Source organism: Panulirus ornatus, chromosome 15, assembly GCF_036320965.1.
Source record: "Panulirus ornatus isolate Po-2019 chromosome 15, ASM3632096v1, whole genome shotgun sequence".
Lineage (NCBI taxonomy): Eukaryota > Metazoa > Arthropoda > Malacostraca > Decapoda > Palinuridae > Panulirus > Panulirus ornatus.
In genome coordinates this window covers 48,156,844-48,177,570 of record NC_092238.1, presented here as the reverse complement: position 1 = coordinate 48,177,570, position 20,727 = coordinate 48,156,844, and the positions used below count along the sequence as shown (strand labels likewise).

The following is a 20,727-nucleotide window of genomic DNA, read 5'->3' as shown; positions in this document are numbered from 1 at the left end:
ATATATATATATATATATATATATATATATATATATATGTATATATATATATATATATATATAATTTTTCTATTTTTTTTTTGTTTTGCTTTGTCGTTTTCTCCCGGCTTAGCGAGGTAGCGCAAGGAATCAGACGAAAAAATGGCCCAACACACCCCCATACACATGTATATACATACACGTCCATACACGGAAATATACATACCTATACATCTCAAAGTACATATATACACATATACACATATACATATATACACATGTACAGAATTCATACTCTCTGCCTTTATTTTTTCCCATCGCTACACCGCCACACATGATATAACAACCTCATCCCCCCTCATGTACGCGAGGTAGCGCTAGGAAAAGACAACAAAGGCCCCATTCGTTCACGCTCAGTCTTTAGCTGTCATGTAATAATGGAACGATACCACAGCTCCCTTTCCACATCCAGGCCCCACAGAACTTTCAATGGTTTACCCCACACGCTTTACATGACCTGGTTCAATCCATTGACAGCACGTCGACCCCGGTATACCATATCGTTCCAATTCACTCTATTCGTTGCACGCCTTTCACCCTCCTGCATGTTCAGGCCCCGATCATTCAAAATCATTTTCACTCCATCTTTCCACCTCCAATTTGGTCTCCTAATTCTCCCCGCTCCCTCCACCTCTGACACATATATCCTCTTGGTCAATTTTTCCTCTCTCATTCTCTCCATGTGACCAAACCATTTCAAAACACCCTCTTCTGCTCTCTCAACCACACTCTTTTTATTTCCACACATATCTCTTACCCTTACATTACTTACTTGATCAATCCACCTCATACCACATATTGTCCTCAAACATCTCATTTCCAGCACATCCACCCTCCTGCGCGCCGCTCTCTCCATAGCCCACGAATCGCAACCATACAAAATTGTAGGAACCACTATCCCTTCAAACATACCCATTTTAACTTTCCAAGATAATGTTCCCGACTTCCAAACATTCTTCAAGGCTCCCAGAATTTTCGCCACCTCCCCCACCCTATGGCTCACTTCCGCTTCCATGGTTCCATCCGCTGCCAGATCCACTTCCAGATATCTAAGACACTTCTTCCAGTATTTCTCCATTCAAACTTACATCCCAATTGACTTGACCCTCAACAATACTGTACCTAATAGCCTTGCTCTTATTCACATTTACTCATAACTTTCTTCTTTCAAACACTTTAACAAATTCAGTCACCAGTTTCTGCAGTTTCTCACATGAATCAGCCACCAGCGCTGTATCATCAGCGAACAACAACTGACTCACTTCCCAAGCTCTCTCATCCCCAACAGACTTCATACTTGCCCCTCTTTCCAAAACTCTTGCATTCACCTCCGTAACAACTACATCAATAAACAAATTAAACAACCATCAAGATATCACACACTCCTACCGCAAACCTATATTCACTGAGAACCAATCACTTTCCTCTCTTCCTACACGTACACATGCCTTACATCCTCGATAAAAACTTTTCACTGTTTCTAACAACTTACCTCACACCCCATATATTCTTAATACCTTCCAGAGAGCATCTCTATCAACTCTATCATATACCTTCTCCAGATCCATTAATGCTATATATAAATCCATTTGCTTTTCTAAGTATTTCTCACATACATTCTTCAAAGCAAACACCTGATCCACACATCCTCTACCCCTTCTGAAACCACACTGCTCTTCCCCAATCTGATGCTCTGCACATGCCTTCACCCTGTTAATCAATAAACTCCCATATAATTTACCAGGAATACTCAACAAACTTATACCTCTGTAATTTGAGCAATCACCCTTATCCCCAATGCCTTTGTACAATGGCACTATGCAAGCATTCCACCAATTCTCAGACACCTTACCATGAATCATACATACATTAGACAACTCTACCAACCAGTGAACAATACAGTCACCTCCTTTCTTAATGAATTCCAATGCAATACGATCCAAACCTGCTGGCTTGCCGGCTTTCATCTTCCGCAAAGGTTTTACTACCTCTTCTCTGTTTACCAAATCATTTTCCCTAACCCTCTCACTTTGCACACCACCTCGACCAAAACACCCTATATCTGCCACTCTATCACCAAGCACATTCAACAAACCTTCAAAATACTCACTCCATCTCCTTCTCACATCACCACTACTTGTTATCACCTCCCCATTAGCCCCCTTCACTGAAGTTCCCATCTGCTCTCTTGTCTTACGCACTTTATTTACCTCCTTCCAGAACATCTTTTTATTCTCCCTAAAATTTAATGATACTCTCTCACCCCAACTCTCATTTGCCCTCTTTTTCACCTCTTGCACCTTTCTCTTGACCTCCTGCCTCTTTCTTTTATACCTCTCCCACTCATTTGCATTTTTTCCCTGCAAAAATCGTACAAATGCCTCTCTCTTCTCTTTCATTAATATTCTTACTTCTTCATCCCACCACTCACTACCCTTTCTTATCAACCCACCTCCCACGCTTCTCATGCCACAAGCATCTTTTGCGCAGGCCATCACTGCTTACTTGCGGATAGGAGAGAAAGAAAGCTTCCCACGAATTCCTCACTTGTCGTAGAAGGCGACTAAAGGGGGCGGGAGCGCGGGGCCCCAAACCCTCCCCTCCTTGTCTTTTAACTTTCTAAAAGGGGAAGCAGAAGATGGAGTCACGCGGGGAGTGCTCATCCTCCTTGAAGGCTCAGATTGGGGTGTCTAAATGTGCGTGGATGTAACCAAGATGAGAAAAAAGGAGAGATAGGTCGTATGTTTGAGGAAAGGAACCTGGGTGTTTTGGCTCTAAGTGAAACGAAGCTCAAGGGTAAAGGGGAAGAGTGGTTTGTGAATGTCTTGGGAGAAAAGTCAGGGGTTAGTGAGAGGACAAGAGCAAGGAAAGGAGTATCACTACTCCTGAAACAGAAGTTGTGAGAGTATGTGATAGAGTGTAAGAAAGTAAATTCTAGATTGATATGGATAAAACTGAAAGTAGATTGAGAGAGATGGGTGATTATTGGTGCATATACACCTGGGCATGAGAAGAAAGATCATGAGAGGCAAGTGTTTTGGGAGCAGCTGAATGAGTGTGTTAGTGGTTTTGATGCACAAGACCGGGTTATAGTGATGGGTGATTTGAATGCAAGGGTGAGTAATGTGGCAGTTGAGGGAATAAGTGGTGTACATGGGGTGTTCAGTGTTGTAAAGGGAAATGGAGAAGAGCTTGTAGATTTCTGTGCTGAAATAGTACTGGTGATTGGGAATACCTGGTTTAAGAAGCGAGATATACATAAGTATACGTATGTAAGTAGGAGAGATGGCCAGAGAGCGTTATTGGATTACGTGTTATTTGATGAGCGCGTGAAAAAGAGACTTTTGGATGTTAATGTGCTGAGAGGTGCAGCTGGAGGGATGTCTGATCATTATCTTGTGGAGGCGAAGGTGAAGATTTGTAGGGGTTGTCAGAAAAGAAGAGAGATGTTGGGGTTAAGAGAGTGGTGAGAGTAAGTGAGCTCGGGAAGGAGACTTTTGTGAGGAAGTACCAGGAGAGATTGAGTACAGAATTGAAAAAGGTGAGACCAAAGGTGGTAAGGGGAGTAGGGGAGGAATGGGATATATATATATATTCATATAAAATATATATGTATATACATATATATATACGTATATATATATATATATATATATATATATATATATATATATATATATATATATATATATATATATATATATATATATATATATATATATATACATATATATATATATATATATATATATATATATATATATATATATATATATATATATATATATATATATATATATATATATATATATATATAAATATATATATATATATATATATATATATATATATATATATATATATATATATATATATATATATATATATATATATATATATATATATATATATATCTATATATATATATATATATATATATATATATATATATATATATATATATATATATATATATATATATATATATATATATATATATATATATATATATATATATATATGTATATATATATATATATATATATATATATATATATATATATATATATATATATATATATATATATATATATATATATATATATATATATATATATTTATTTATATATTCATATATATATATATATATATATATATATATATATATATATATATATATATATATATATGTTTAATTTTTCTTTACTATACTTAGTCGCTGTCTCTCACGTTAGCTAGGTAGTGCAAGGACACAGACGAAAGAATGACCCAACCCATACACATGCACATTTGCGCCCACATTCGCACATATACATACCTATATATTTCAACATATACATTCATGTACATGCACATAAACACATGTACATATTCCTACTTGCTACTTCATCCATTCCCATTGTCAACCCGCCACATATGACATGGCACTCCCCTACCCCCACGTGCGGGCGAGGTAGCGCTAGGAAAAGACAGCAAAGGCCATATACGTTCACACTCGGTCTCTAGCAGTCACATGTAATGCACTGAAAATAGAGCTTCCTTTCCATATCAAGGCCTCACAAAACTTCCCATGGTTTACCCCAGACGCTTCAGATGTCCTTGTTCAATCCATTGACAAAACGTCCCCACCAGTATAACACATCGTTCCAGTTTACTCTATTCCTTACACGCCTATGACACTCCTGTCTGTTGAAGCCGAGATCGCTCAAAATCTTTTTCACTCCATCATTCTAACTTGAATTCTCCCACTTCCTGTTCCTCCACCTCTGACACGTATATCCTCTTTGCTAATATATCCTCACACATTGTCTCCATGTGACCAAACCATTTCAATACTCCCTCTTCTGCTTCCTCAACCACACTCTTTTTACTACCAAACATCTCCCTCAATCTTTGATTACTTACTCGATCAAACCACCTTAAACAACTCATTTCCATCACATCCACCCTCATCCATACAATCCCATTTACAGCCTATGCCTCACAGCCATATAACATTGTTGGAACCACTATTCCTTCAAACATACCGATTTCGGCTCTGCGAGATAACGTTCTCGCCTTCCACAAATTCTTCAACGCTCCCAAAACCTTCGCTTCTCTCCCCACACTGTGACTCACTTCCTCTTCCAAGGTTCCATCTACTGTCAAGTCCAATCCCACTTATATATATATATATATATATATATATATATATATATATATATATATATATATATATATATATATATATATATATATATATATATATATTTGTATATGAAAGCCGGCAAGGCAGCACGTTTGGATGGTATTGCAGTGGAATCTATTAAAAAAGGGGGTGACTGTATTGTTGACTGGTTGGTAAGGTTATTTAATGTATGTATGACTCATGATGAGGTGCCTGAGGATTGGCGGAATGCGTGCATAGTGCCATTGTACAAAAACAAAGGGGATAAGAATGAGTAATCAAATTACAGAGGTATAAGTTTGTTGAGTATTCTTGGTAAATTATATGGGAGGGTATTGATTGAGAGAGTGAAGGCATGTACAGAACATCAGATTGGGGAAGAGCAGTGTGGTTTCAGAAGTGGTAGAGGATGTGTGGATCAGGTGTTTGCTTTGAAGAATGTATGTGAGAGATACTTAGAAAAGCAAATGGATTTGTATATAGCATTTATGGATCCGGAGAAGGCATATGATAAAGTTGATGGAAATGTTCTGTGGAAGGTATTAACAATATATGGTGTGGGAGGCAAGTTGTTAGAAGCTGTGAAAAGTTTTTATCGAGGATGTAAGGTATGTGTACGTGTAGGAAGAGAGGAAAGTGATTGGTTCTCAGTGAATGTAGGTGTGCGGCAGTGGTGTGTGATGTCTCCATGGTTGTTTAATATGTTTATGGATGGGGTTGTTAGGGAGGTGAATGCAAGAGTTTTGGAAAGAGCGGCAAGTATTCAGTCTGTTGGGAATGAGAGAGCTTGGGAAGTGAGTCAGTTGTTGTTCACTGATGATACAGCGCTGGTGGCTGATTCATGTGAGAAACTGCAGAAACTGGTGACTGAGTTTGGTAAAGTGAGTGAAAGAAGAAAGTTAAGAGTATATGTGAATAAGAGCAATGTTATTAGGTACAGTAGGGTTGAGGGTCAAGTCAATAGGGAGGTAAGTTTGAATGGAGAAAAACTGGAGGAAGTGAAGTGTTTTAGATATCTGGGAGTGGATCTGGCAGCGGATGGAACCATGGAAGCGGAAGTGAATCATAGGGTGGGGGAGGAGGTGAAAATCCTGGGAGCCTTGAAGAATGTTTGGAAGTCGAGAACATTATCTCGGAAAGCAAAAATCGGTATGTTTCAAGGAATAGTGGTTCCAACAATGTTGTATGGTTGCGAGGCGTGAGCTATGGATAGAGTTGTGCGCAGGAGGGTGGATGTGCTGGAAATGAGATTTTTTTTTTTTATTTATTATACTTTGTCGCTGTCTCCCGCGTTTGCGAGGTAGCGCAAGGAAACAGACGAAAGAAATGGCCCAACCCCCCGCCCCCATACACATGTATATACATACGTCCACACACGCAAATATACATACCTACACAGCTTTCCATGGATTGCCCCAGACGCTTCACATGCCTTGATTCAATCCACTGACAGCACGTCAACCCCGGTATACCACATCGCTCCAATTCACTCTATTCTTTGCCCTCCTTTCACCCTCCTGCATGTTCAGGCCCCGATCACACAAAATCTTTTTCACTCCATCTTTCCACCTCCAATTTGGTCTCCCTCTTCTCCTCGTTCCCTCCACCTCCGACACATATATCCTCTTGGTCAATCTTTCCTCACTCATTCTCTCCATGTGCCCAAACCACTTCAAAACACCCTCTTCTGCTCTCTCAACCACGCTCTTTTTATTTCCACACATCTCTCTTACCCTTACGTTACTTACTCGATCAAACCACCTCACACCACACATTGTCCTCAAACATCTCATTTCCAGCACATCCATCCTCCTGCGCACAACTCTATCCATAGCCCACGCATCGCAACCATACAACATTGTTGGAACCACTATTCCTTCAAACATACCCATTTTTGCTTTCCGAGATAATGTTCTCGACTTCCACACATTCTTCAAGGCCCCCAGAATTTTCGCCCCCTCCCCCACCCTATGATCCACTTCCGCTTCCATGGTTCCATCCGCTGCCAGATCCACTCCCAGATATCTAAAACACTTCACTTCCTCCAGTTTTTCTCCATTCAAACTCACCTCCCAATTGACTTGACCCTCAACCCTACTGTACCTAATAACCTTGCTCTTATTCACATTTACTCTTAACTTTCTTCTTCCACACACTTTACCAAACTCAGTCACCAGCTTCTGCAGTTTCTCACATGAATCAGCCACCAGCGCTGTATCATCAGCGAACAACAACTGACTCACTTCCCAAGCTCTCTCATCCCCAACAGACTTCATACTTGCCCCTCTTTCCAAAACTCTTGCATTTACCTCCCTAACAACCCCATCCATAAACAAATTAAACAACCATGGAGACATCACACACCCCTGCCGCAAACCTACATTCACTGAGAACCAATCACTTTCCTCTCTTCCTACACGTACACATGCCTTACATCCTCGATAAAAACTTTTCACTGCTTCTAACAACTTTCCTCCCACACCATATATTCTTAATACCTTCCACAGAGCATCTCTATCAACTCTATCATATGCCTTCTCCAGATCCATAAATGCTACATACAAATCCATTTGCTTTTCTAAGTATTTCTCACATACATTCTTCAAAGCAAACACCTGATCCACACATCCTCTACCACTTCTGAAACCACACTGCTCTTCCCCAATCTGATGCTCTGTACATGCCTTCACCCTCTCAATCAATACCCTCCCATATAATTTACCAGGAATACTCAACAAACTTATACCTCTGTAATTTGAGCACTCACTCTTATCCCCTTTGCCTTTGTACAATGGCACTATGCACGCATTCCGCCAATCCTCAGGCACCTCACCATGAGTCATACATACATTAAATAACCTTACCAACCAGTCAACAATACAGTCACCCCCTTTTTTAATAAATTCCACTGCAATACCATCCAAACCTGCTGCCTTGCCGGCTTTCATCTTCCGCAAAGCTTTCACTACCTCTTCTCTGTTTACCAAATCATTTTCCCTAACCCTCTCACTTTGCACACCACCTCGACCAAAACACCCTATATCTGCCACTCTATCATCAAACACATTCAACAAACCTTCAAAATACTCACTCCATCTCCTTCTCACATCACCACTACTTGTTATCACCTCCCCATTTGCGCCCTTCACTGAAGTTCCCATTTGCTCCCTTGTCTTACGCACTTTATTTACCTCCTTCCAGAAAATCTTTTTATTCTCCCTAAAATTTAATGATACTCTCTCACCCCAACTCTCATTTGCCCTTTTTTTCACCTCTTGCACCTTTCTCTTGACCTCCTGTCTCTTTCTTTTATACATCTCCCACTCAATTGCATTTTTTCCCTGCAAAAATCGTCCAAATGCCTCTCTCTTCTCTTTCACTAATACTCTTACTTCTTCATCCCACCACTCACTACCCTTTCTAATCAACCCACCTCCCACTCTTCTCATGCCACAAGCATCTTTTGCGCAATCCATCACTGATTCCCTAAATACATCCCATTCCTCCCCCACTCCCCTTACTTCCATTGTTCTCACCTTTTTCCATTCTGTACTCAGTCTCTCCTGGTACTTCCTCACACAGGTCTCCTTCCCAAGCTCACTTACTCTCACCACCCTCTTCACCCCAACATTCACTCTTCTTTTCTGAAAACCCATACAAATCTTCACCTTAGCCTCCACAAGATAATGATCAGACATCCCTCCAGTTGCACCTCTCAGCACATTAACATCCAAAAGTCTCTCTTTCGCACGCCTGTCAATTAACACGTAATCCAATAACGCTCTCTGGCCATCTCTCCTACTTACATAAGTATACTTATGTATATCTCGCTTTTTAAACCAGGTATTCCCAATCATCAGTCCTTTTTCAGCACATAAATCTACAAGCTCTTCACCATTTCCATTTACAACACTGAACACCCCATGTATACCAATTATTCCCTCAACTGCCACATTACTCACCTTTGCATTCAAATCACCCATCACTATAACCCGGTCTCGTGCATCAAAACCACTAACACACTCATTCAGCTGCTCCCAAAACACTTGCCTCTCATGATCTTTCTTCTCATGCCCAGGTGCATATGCACCAATAATCACCCACCTCTCTCCATCAACTTTCAGTTTTACCCATATTAATCGAGAATTTACTTTCTTACATTCTATCACATACTCCCACAACTCCTGTTTCAGGAGTATTGCTACTCCTTCCCTTGCTCTTGTCCTCTCACTAACCCCTGACTTTACTCCCCAGACATTCCCAAACCACTCTTCCCCTTTACCCTTGAGCTTCGTTTCACTCAGAGCCAAAACATCCAGGTTCCTTTCCTCAAACATACTACCTATCTCTCCTTTTTTCACATCTTGGTTACATCCACACACATTTAGGCACCCCACTCTGAGCCTTCGAGGAGGATGAGCACTCCCCGCGTGACTCCTTCTTCTGTTTCCCATTTTAGAAAGTTAATACAAGGAGGGGATGATTTCTGGCCCCCCGCTCCCGTCCCCTCTAGTCGCTTTCTACGACACGCGAGGAATACGTGGGAAGTATTCTTTCACCCCTATCCCCAGTGATAATATACATATATATATACATATACACATACACACACATACACACACATACGCACATATACACACACACACATACATATATATACATATGAAAAATGTAAGAAACAATTTAGAAAACTGAAACTTCTAGCTTGAAATGAATGAAAAAAATGAATGTCACATAATGGTTCAACCTCTGGCTATGGAAAAAGGAAATGTATGATTTATTTACACAAACGTCAATAGCAGTTCTCATCAATTTAACCACTGTATCAATAAGCTTTAATGTCTAAGCTACATTTTTCTCCAATTTTACTATTTTCTTGTCAAAACACCATGTATGAAAACTCTCACTCCAGTAACACAACTATAAAACATCTACTTCCCCTTTAAAAAAAGTTCTGGGGAAGTCTGTCTCAATACACTGCGGGAAACTCTACCACCTGGCGAGGTTTGTGTTGCAATGGTTCCCGATTCACAAACGTAGTAGCATCACTGGTGGGCCAAGGTAGTTCCGTTTGCGAAGAGGCGCTATATTTGCTGTCTTGACACACGATGATCTTATTCACTAGACTTCCTTGGAAAGAGATAAGGTCGCTGGTGTCATCATATAAACGAGCAGTGTAGAAGGCATCCACTGGGTGAAGGTTTTCTCATGCAATAATCTTGATACAAGTTCCTCTACCTCGCTGACCGCATCTTTTCCTCCACACGTACTTTTCCTTATTAATACTCCAGGCACCATCCGTCGGTCTGATGTTACTTTTCCTTCACTCAAGTCAACTCACTTATCACCGTCGCTTGATGGTCATCATGTCTTCTTTCGTCGTGTTGGCAAGTGTCGTGTCGCGGGACGAAAAGCGTCTAACCTGTCGTTTCTCACGGGTTTCAATATTCACTGACAAGATTAATCTAGCCGATAGAATTGCTGACGGCCGTCGTTTCGTCCGGTCGCCCGTCGTTCCCCCTATATATATATATATATATATATATATATATATATATATATATATATATATATATATATATATATATATATATATATATATATATATATATATGTATATATATATTTATTAAAAAAGGGGGTGACTGTATTGTTGACTGGTTGGTAAGGTTATTTAATGTTTGTATGACTCATGGTGAGGTGCCTGAGGATTGGCGGAATGCGTGCATAGTGCCATTGTACAAAGGCAAAGGGGATAAGAGTGAGTGCTCAAATTACAGAGGTATAAGTTTGTTGAGTATTCCTGGTAAATTATATGGGAGGGTATTCATTGAGAGGGTGAAGGCATGTACAGAGCATCAGATTGGGGAGGAGCAGTGTGGTTTCAGAAGTGGTAGAGGATGTGTGGATCAGGTGTTTGCTTTGAAGAATGTATGTGAGAAATACTTAGAAAAGCAAATGGATTTGTATGTAGCATTTATGGATCTGGAGAAGGCATATGATAGAGTTGATAGAGATGCTCTGTGGAAGGTATTAAGAATATATGGTGTGGGAGGAAAGTTGTTAGAAGCAGTGAAAAGTTTTTATCGAGGATGTAAGGCATGTGTACGTGTAGGAAGAGAGGAAAGTGATTGGTTCTCAGTGAATGTAGGTTTGCGGCAGGGGTATGTGATGTCTCCATGGTTGTTTAATTTGTTTATGGATGGGGTTGTTAGGGAGGTAAATGCAAGAGTTTTGGAAAGAGGGGCAAGTATGAAGTCTGTTGGGGATGAGAGAGCTTGGGAAGTGAGTCAGTTGTTGTTCGCTGATGATACAGCGCTGGTGGCTGATTCATGTGAGAAACTGCAGAAGCTGGTGACTGAGTCTGGTAAAGTGTGTGAAAGAAGAAAGTTAAGAGTAAATGTGAATAAGAGCAAGGATATTAGGTACAGTAGGGTTGAGGGTCAAGTCAATTGGGAGGTGAGTTTGAATGGAGAAAAACTGGAGGAAGTGAAGTGATTTAGATATCTGGGAGTGGATCTGGCAGCGGATGGAAACATGGAAGCGGAAGTGGATCATAGGGTGGGGGAGGGGGCGAAAATTCTGGGAGCCTTCAAGAATGTGTGGAAGTCGAGAACATTATCTCGGAAAGCAAAAATGGGTATGTTTGAAGGAATAGTGGTTCCAACAATGTTGTATGGTTGCGAGGCGTGGGCTATGGATAGAGTTGTACGCAGAAGGATGGATGTGCTGGAAATGAGATGTTTGAGGACCATGTGTGGTGTGAGGTGGTTTGATCGAGTGAGTAACGTAAGTGTAAGAGAGATGTGTGGAAATAAAAAGAGCGTGGTTGAGAGAGCAGAAGAGGGTATTTTGAAATGGCTCGGGCACATGGAGAGAATGAGTGAGGAAAGATTGACCAAGGGGATATATGTGTCGGAGGTGGAGGGAACGAGGAGAAGTGGGAGACCAAATTGGAGGTGGGAAGATGGAATGAAAAAGATTTTGTGTGATCGGGGCCTGAACATGCTGGAGGGTGAAAGGAGGGCAAGGAATAGAGTGAATTGGATCGATGTGGTACACCGGGGTTGACGTGCTGTCAGTGGATATAATCAGGGCATGTGAAGCGTCTGGGGTAAACCATGGAAAGCTGTGTAGGTATGTATATTTGCGTGTGTGGACGTATGTATATACTTGTGTATGGGGGTGGATTGGGCCATTTCTTTCGTCTGTTTCCTTGCGCTACCTCGCAAACGTGGGAGACAGCGACAAAGCAAAAAAAAAATATATATATATATATATATATATATATATATATATATATATATATATATATATATATATATATATATTTATATATAGCATATATAGCATGCTTTCTGACATGTTTCATGAGTTCCTCTTCGCCAACGGAACTACCTTGGCCCACCAGTGATGCTACTACGTTTGTAAATCAAGAACCATTGCAACACAAACCTCGCCAGGTGGTAGAGTGTCCCGCAGTGTATCGAGACAGACTTCCCCAGAACTTTTTTTTAAAGGGGAAGTAAATGTTTATAGTTGTGTTACTGGAGTGATAGTTTTCATACATGGTGCTTTGACAAGAAAATAGTGAAATTGGAAAAAATGTAGCTTAGACATTCAAGCTTGTTGATACAGTGGTTAAATTGATGAGAACTACTATTGACGTTTGTGTAAATAAATTAAGCATTTCCTTTCCATAGCCAGAGGTTGAACCATTATGTGACATTCATTTTTTCATTTCATTTCAAGCTAGAAGTTTCAGTTTTCTAAATTGTTTCTTACATTTTTCACATGTATATATATGTATGTGTGTGTGTGTGTATATGTGCGTGTGTTTGTATGTGTGTGTATGTGTATATATATATGTATATTATCCCTGGGGATAGGGGTGAAAGAATACTTCCCACGCATTCCTCGCGTGTCGTAGAAAGCGACTAGAGGGGACGGGAACGGGGGGCCAGAAATCCTCCCTCCTTATATTTTTTTTTTTTTTTTAACTTTCTAAAATGGGAAAAAGAAGAAGGAGTCACGCGGGGAGTGCTCATCCTCCTCGAAGGCTCAGATTGGGGTACCTAAATGTGTGTGGATGTAACCAAGATGTGAAAAAAGGAGAGATAGGTAGTATGTTTGAGGAAAGGAACCTGCATGTTTTGGCTCTGAGTGAAACGAAGCTCAAGGGTAAAGGGGAATAATGGTTTGGGAATGTCTTGGGAGTAAAGTCAGGGGTTAGTGAGAGGACAAGATCAAGGGAAGGAGTAGCAGTACTCCTGAAACAGGAGCTGTGGAAGTATGTGATAGAATGTAAGAAAGTAAATTCTCGATTAATGTGGGTAAAACTGAAAGTTGATGGAGAGAGACGGGTGATTATTGGTGCATATGCACCTGGGCATGAGAAGAAAGATCATGAGAGGCAAGTGTTTTGGGAGCAGCTGAATGAGTGTGTTAGTGGTTGTGATGCACGAGACCGGGTTATAGTGATGGGTGATTTGAATGCAAAGGTGAGTAATGTGGCAGTTGAGGGAATAATTGGTATACATGGGGTGTTCAGTGTTGTAAATGGAAATGGTGAAGAGCTTGTAGATTTATGTGCTGAAAAAGCACTGATGATTGGGAATACCTGGTTTAAAAAGCGAGATATACATAAGTATACTTATGTAAGTAGGAGAGATGGCCAGAGAGCGTTATTGGATTACGTGTTAATTGACAGGCGCGCGAAAGAGAAACTTTTGGATGTTAATGTGCTGAGAGGTGCAACTGGAGGGATGTCTGATCATTATCTTGTGGAGGCTAAGGTGAAGATTTGTATGGGTCTTCAGAAAAGAAGAGTGAATGTTGGGGTGAAGAGGGTGGTGAGAGTAAGTGAGCTTGGGAAGGAGACTTGTGTGAGAAAGTACCAGGAGAGACTGAGTAGAGATTGGAAAAAGGTGAGAACAATGGAAGTAAGGGGAGTGGGGGAGGAATGGGATGTATTTAGGGAATCAGTGATGAATTGCGCAAAAGATGCTTGTGGCATGAGAAGAGTGGGAGGTGGGTTGATTAGAAAGGGTAGTGAGTGGTGGGATGAAGAAGTAAGAGTATTAGTGAAAGAGAAGAGAGAGGCATTTGGACGATTTTTGCAGGGAAAAAATGAAATTGAGTGGGAGACGTATAAAAGAAAGAGACAGGAGGTCAAGAGAAAAGTGCAAGAGGTGAGAAAAAGGGCAAATGAGAGTTAGGGTGAGAGAGTATCATTAAATTTTAGGGAGAATAAAAAGATGTTCTGGAAGGAGGTAAATAAAGTGCGTAAGACAAGGGAGCAAATGGGAACTTCAGTGAAGGGCGCAAATGGGGAGGTGATAACAAGTAGTGGTGATGTGAGAAGGAGATGGAGTGAGTATTTTGAAGGTTTGTTGAATATGTTTGATGATAGAGTGGCAGATAAAGGGTGTTTTGGTCGAGGTGGTGTGCAAAGTGCGAGGGTTAGGGAAAATGAGTTGGTAAACAGAGAAGAGGTAGTAAAAGCTTTGCAGAAGATGAAAGCCGGCAAGGCAGCAGGTTTGGATGGTATTGCAGTGGAATTTATTAAAAAAGGGGGTGACTGTATTGTTCACTGGTTCGTAAGGTTATTTAATGTATGTATGACTCATGGTGAGGTGCCTGAGGATTGGCGGAATGCGTGCATAGTGCCATTGTACAAAGGCAAAGGGGATAAGAGTGAGTGCTCAAATTACAGAGGTATAAGTTTGTTGAGTATTCCTGGCAAATTATATGGGAGGGTATTGATTGAGAGGGTGAAGGCATGTACAGAGCATCAGATCGGGGAAGAGCAGTGTGGTTTCAGAAGTGGTAGAGGATGTGTGGATCAGGTGTTTGGATGTTTGGATCAGCTTTGAAGAATGTATGTGAGAAATACTTAGAAAAGCAAACGGATTTGTATGTAGCATTTATGGATCTGGAGAAGGCATATGATAGAGTTGATAGAGATGCTCTGTGGAAGGTATTAAGAATATATGGTGTGGGAGGCAAGTTGTTAGAAGCTGTGAAAAGTTTTTATCGAGGATGTAAGGCATGTGTACGTGTAGGAAGAGAGGAAAGTGATTGGTTTTCAGTGAATGTAGGTTTGCGGCAGGGGTGTGTGATGTCTCCATGGTTGTTTAATTTGTTTATGGATGGGTTTGTTAGGGAGGTGAATGCAAGAGTTTTGGAAAGAGGGGTAAGTATGAAGTCTGTTGGGGATGAGAGAACTTGGGAAGTGAGTCAGTTGTTGTTCGCTGATGATACAGCGCTGGGGGCTGATTCATGTGAAAAACTGCAGAAGCTGGTAACTGAGTTTTGTAAAGTGTGTGAAAGAAGAAAGTTAAGAGTAAATGTGAATAAGAGCAAGGTTATTAGGTACAGTAGGGTTGAGGGTCAATTCAATTGGGAGGTGAGTTTGAAGGGAGAAAAATTGGAGGAAGTTAAGTGTTTTAGATATCTGGGAGTGGATCTGGCAGCGTATGGAACCATGGAAGCGGAAGTGGATCACAGGGTGGGGGAGGGGGCGAAAATTCTGGGAGCCTTGAAGAATGTGTGGAAGTCGAGAACATTATCTCGGAAAGCAAAAATGATATGTTTGAAGGAATAGTGGTTCCAACAATGTTGTATGGTTGCGAGGCATGGACTATGGATACAGTTGTGCGCAGGAGGATGGATGTGCTGGAAATGAGATGTTTGAGGACAATGTGTGGTGTAAGGTGGTTTAATCGAGTAAGTAACGTAAGGGTAAAAGAGATGTGTGGAAATAAAAAGACCGTGGTTGAGAGAGCAGAAGAGGGTGTTTTGAAATGGTTTGGTCACATGCAGAGAATGAGTGAGGAAAGATTGACCAAGAAGATATATGTGTCGGAGGTGGAGGGAACGAGGAGAAGAGGGAGACCAAATTGGAGGTGGAAAGATGGAGTGAAAAAGATTTTGTGTGATCGGGGCCTAAACATGCAGGAGGGTGAAAGGAGGGCAAAGAATAGAGTGAATTGGAGCGATGTGGTATACCGGGGTTGACGTGCTATCAGTGGATTGAATCAGGGCATGTGTGTGGGGGTGGGTTGGGCCGTTTCTTTCGTCTGTTTCCTTGCGCTACCTCGCAAACGCGGGAGACAGCGACAAAGCAAAAAAAAAAAAAAAAAATATATATATATATATATATATATATATATATATATATATATATATATATATATATATATATATATATATATATATATATATATATATATATATATGAATGTAGGTTTGCGGCAGGGGTGTGTGATGTCTCCATGGTTGTTTAATTTGTTTATGGATGGGGTTGTTAGGGAGGTGAATGCAAGAGTTTTGGAAAGAGGGGGAAGTATGAAGTCTGTTGGGGATGAGAGAGCTTGGGAAGTGAGTCAGTTGTTGTTCGCTGATGATACAGCGCTGGTGGCTGATTCATGTGAGAAACTGCAGAAGCTGGTGACTGAGTTTGATAAAGTGTGTGAAAGAAGAAAGTTAAGAGTAAATGTGAATAAGAGCAAGGTTATTAGGTACAGTAGGGTTGAGGGTCAAGTCAATTGGGAGGTGAGTATGAATGGAGAAAAACTGGAGGAAGTGAAGTGTTTTAGATATTTGGGGGTGGATCTGGCAGCGGATGGAACCATGGAAGCGGAAATGGATCATAGGGTGGGGGAGGGGGCGAAAATTCTGGGAGCCTTGAAGAATGTGTGGAAGTCGAGAACATTATCTCGGAAAGCAAAAATGGGTATGTTTGAAGGAATAGTGGTTCCAACAATGTTGTATGGTTCCGAGGCATGGGCTATGGATAGAGTTGTGCGCAGGAGGATGGATGTGCTGGAAATGAGATGTTTGAGGACAATGTGTGGTGTGAGGTGGTTTGATCGAGTAAGTAACGTAAGGTTAAGAGAGATGTGTGGAAATAAAAAGAGCGTGGTTGAGAGAGCAGTAGAGGGTGTTTTTAAATGGTTTGGGCACATGGAGAGAATGAGTGAGGAAAGATTGACCAAGAGAATATATGTGTCGGAGGTGGAGGGAACGAGGAGAAGAGGGAGACCAGGTTGGAGGTGGAAAGATGGAGTGAAAAAGATTTTGTTTGATCGGGGCCTGAACATGCAGGAGCGTGAAAGGAGGGCAAGGAATAGAGTGAATTGGAGCGATGTGGTATACCGGGGTTGACGTGCTGTCAGTGGATTGAATCGGGGCATGTGAGGCGTCTGGGGTGGGCCATGGGGGACTGTGTGGGTATGTATGTTTGCGTGTGTGGACGTATGTATGTGCATGTGTGTGGGGGGTGGTTGGGGCATTTCTTTCGTCTGTTTCCTTGCGCTACCTCGCAAACGCGGGAGACAGCGACAAAGTATAATAAAAAAAAATATATATATTTATCAATATATATATATATATATATATATATATATATTTATATATATATATATATATATATATACATATATATATATATATATATATATATATATATATATATGTATATATATCAATATATATATATATATATATATATATATATATATATATATATATATATATATATCAATATATATATAAATATATATATATATATATAAAGGAAAGCACAAAGTTAGAGGAATATACAAGTCCCTGTAAGAGAAATAGTTGTAGCACTCCAACCTGTCAGAGCTCAGGAAACTTCAAGATTCCGTCTCAAGCAAGAGGTATCAAACGTCCTTTAAGTTCAAACATTGCTAGTCCTCCTGCAAATATTTCAAGAACTACCCTTTCCACAGGACTCACAAGGAACTTTGGAGTCTTGCAAGTAGTTGGTCAGACCCCTAAAAGGCAAAACATGAAAAAGAGTCCTTGTTTCAAAATGGGAATGAAATTTGTACTAGACCATAGTAATGAGAAGAGAAGTTCTGATGGAGATCAGGAAAGCAGGGAAATGAGAATTCAGGATTCTTCTCCAAGAGAGATAAAAGAGAGTGTATGTAAGAGCGATGTTTCCCACACAGCGAAGGAAAACCAAGCTGACAACACCCCGGCCAGCAAACTTGTGAGATGGTACAGTGAAAGTGACATGATCACTGATGTTCCAGAGAGAGAGACAAAGTACACAGACACCCCTGTTACTCCTGTTGATATGTCATCGCACAGTCACCAGACACAGCTATTCTTCAGTTATCACACCCCATCTAGATTACTTAAAGTTGCAGGCACGCCACTTCAGGAGCTTGGTCAGACACCACTACGAACTCCCAAAAGTGTTCGAAGAGGAGCACGTCCTATTCATCCTGAATCCCGAATCTTGGGGACACCAGATTATTTGGCTCCTGAGCTATTATTGCATTCTGGACATGGGCCAGCTGTAGACTGGTGGGCTCTAGGAGTGTGCCTTTTTGAGTTCATGACAGGCATTCCACCATTTAATGATGAAACACCAGAAGCCGTTTTTCATAATATTTTGCAACGAGACATTCCTTGGCCAAAGGGTGATGAAGCACTGTCTGCAGCTGCTGTTGAGATTATAGACAAGCTCTTGGCATATGATCCAAAAATACGTGCAGATTTTGAGTCCATCAAGTCTAGTCCCCTTTTTTCTTGCATTGACTGGGCCAGTCTGAAAGATATTCAAGCACCATTTGTCCCTCAACCAGATGATGCAATGGACACCACATACTTTGAAGCTCGCAACAATATCCAGCATCTCACAGTATCCAACTTTGATCTGTGATGTGAGTTTACACCAAGAGAAACCAGCAAGTTTGAATGAAGAGCTTTTATGGCTGACCAGTGTATATGAGTATCAAACTTCCTACTGATTGTTACAAGCTAAGCAGTTGCATGAAATATGATGTTGCTTGAAGTTTTGTTGAAAGGAACAGTTTACTGATGTCTTTATTTTTTGTATCCTCTAGTTTTCTGTATTTTGACTGAAAAATAATCCTGCTGTGCTTCAGCTTGTTAAGTAAACTGGTATTTTTTGCTGAGATTAATAGAACAGATACACCAAAATTACTTATGATTCCTTAGAGCTTTTTAGTTTTTATGTGCTTATTTTAGAACTTTTATTGTATTAGTAGTAGAATGTCTTTATCTTGCTAAGGGTTTCATATGTTTAAGGAACCTCTTGAATTTTCACAAAAAAGTCAATACAGAGATGAATTTGTGTATCTTGCAAAGGGACAATGGTCTCTTGATAATCTTGTATGTATTCACGAAGGGATCACTTCACAGGTAAATTATCTTGCTATGGGATCCTTTTACCCTGATAATTTCTTCTCTTTGCAGGAAGATTACTTCAGAGGTAGAATATGTACATATTTGCTAAGGAATAGCAGTGCCTAGGTATTTTCAAGTCCCATAGAAAGATCACAGCAAACATTTGTATATCTTACTCATCACATGGCATGGATGTCATTAGAAAGATAAATGTACTTATGTTGCTAACTAATCCTGGTGTTAAGATAACTTTATCAGTTTTGTCAAAAAAAGATTTCCTGCAATGTATGTTTGCATATCTTGCCAAGGAAACCTCATGCACAGATGACCACTTTATTCCCCAAAAGGAGATCATTTCAGAGGTATTTTCATAACTCCTACCAAGTAATTTTGGTACCCTTTTCATTTGTCACAAAGTGGTTATTGCATAGGTAATTCAGTTACAGTTTAGGAATTTGGGATTATTGTTACTTTCACTGCTAATTCTCACGTTTTAGTTTGGACATTAATGCTGCTATGGCATCTTAAAGTTATTAATGTTATTAGATATGGCTAAAAAAAGTGTCGACATGCGGTAGTGAATTTTACCTTATTTTATATTCTTTCTTCATAATGTATACCTCTTTAAAGTTTTAATATCACTGTCCACTGCTGTATGTATCAACAGTATTATTCTGCATATGGATTAGGGGCTGGGCCACCAGTTTGCAAAAATTATTCAAATAAATGATACATATAGCTTCAGAGAGAAGCTGTATGCACCTGATTTAGCATGGGTAAATTGCTATGGAGAAAATGAGAGTGATCAGTTCTTAAAAGCATAAGTGCTCATTGTTATACACCTGACCTACCCCATGTAAATGGGAATGGACGAAAAGATGATTGATAGATAGGCTTGAGTAAAATGTTGTACTGGATGTAGTTAAGCACATTGATTCAGCAATATCTCAGTAGAGGTAGAATGTGAAAATTTACCTTTTTAGTCATGTGTTTAGAAAACTAGATTGTGCTGAACTTATGCTTTTCATAAACTGGGGATAGGGGAGAAAGAATACTTCCCACGTATTCCCTGCGTGTCGTAGAAGGCGACTAAAAGGGGAGGGAGCGGGGGGCTGGAAATCCTCCCCTCTCGTTTTTTTTTTTTTTTTTTTTTTTTTTTTTTTTTTTAAATTTTCCAAAAGAAGGAACAGAGAATGAGGCTAGGTGAGGATATTCCCTCAGAGGCCCAGTCCTCTGTTCTTAACGCTACCTTGCTAACGCGGGAAATGGCGAATAGTATGAAAGAAAGAAAAGAAAAAATATATATATATATATATATATATATATATATA

The 20,727-nt window shown here is 40.1% G+C and overlaps 1 protein-coding gene across 1 annotated transcript; it reads left to right on the top strand.

Moving 5' to 3' along the window:
- Nucleotides 1–17,780: 17,780 nt before the first annotated feature.
- On the top strand, nucleotides 17,781–20,694 carry LOC139753631 (serine/threonine-protein kinase greatwall-like; the record flags this gene model as incomplete). The annotated part of the gene is made up of 1 exon (XM_071670242.1): nucleotides 17,781–20,694. A coding segment is annotated over one exon (1,128 nt), but the record flags the coding sequence as incomplete, so codon positions are not given.
- Between the last annotated feature and the right edge of the window lie 33 nt (nucleotides 20,695–20,727).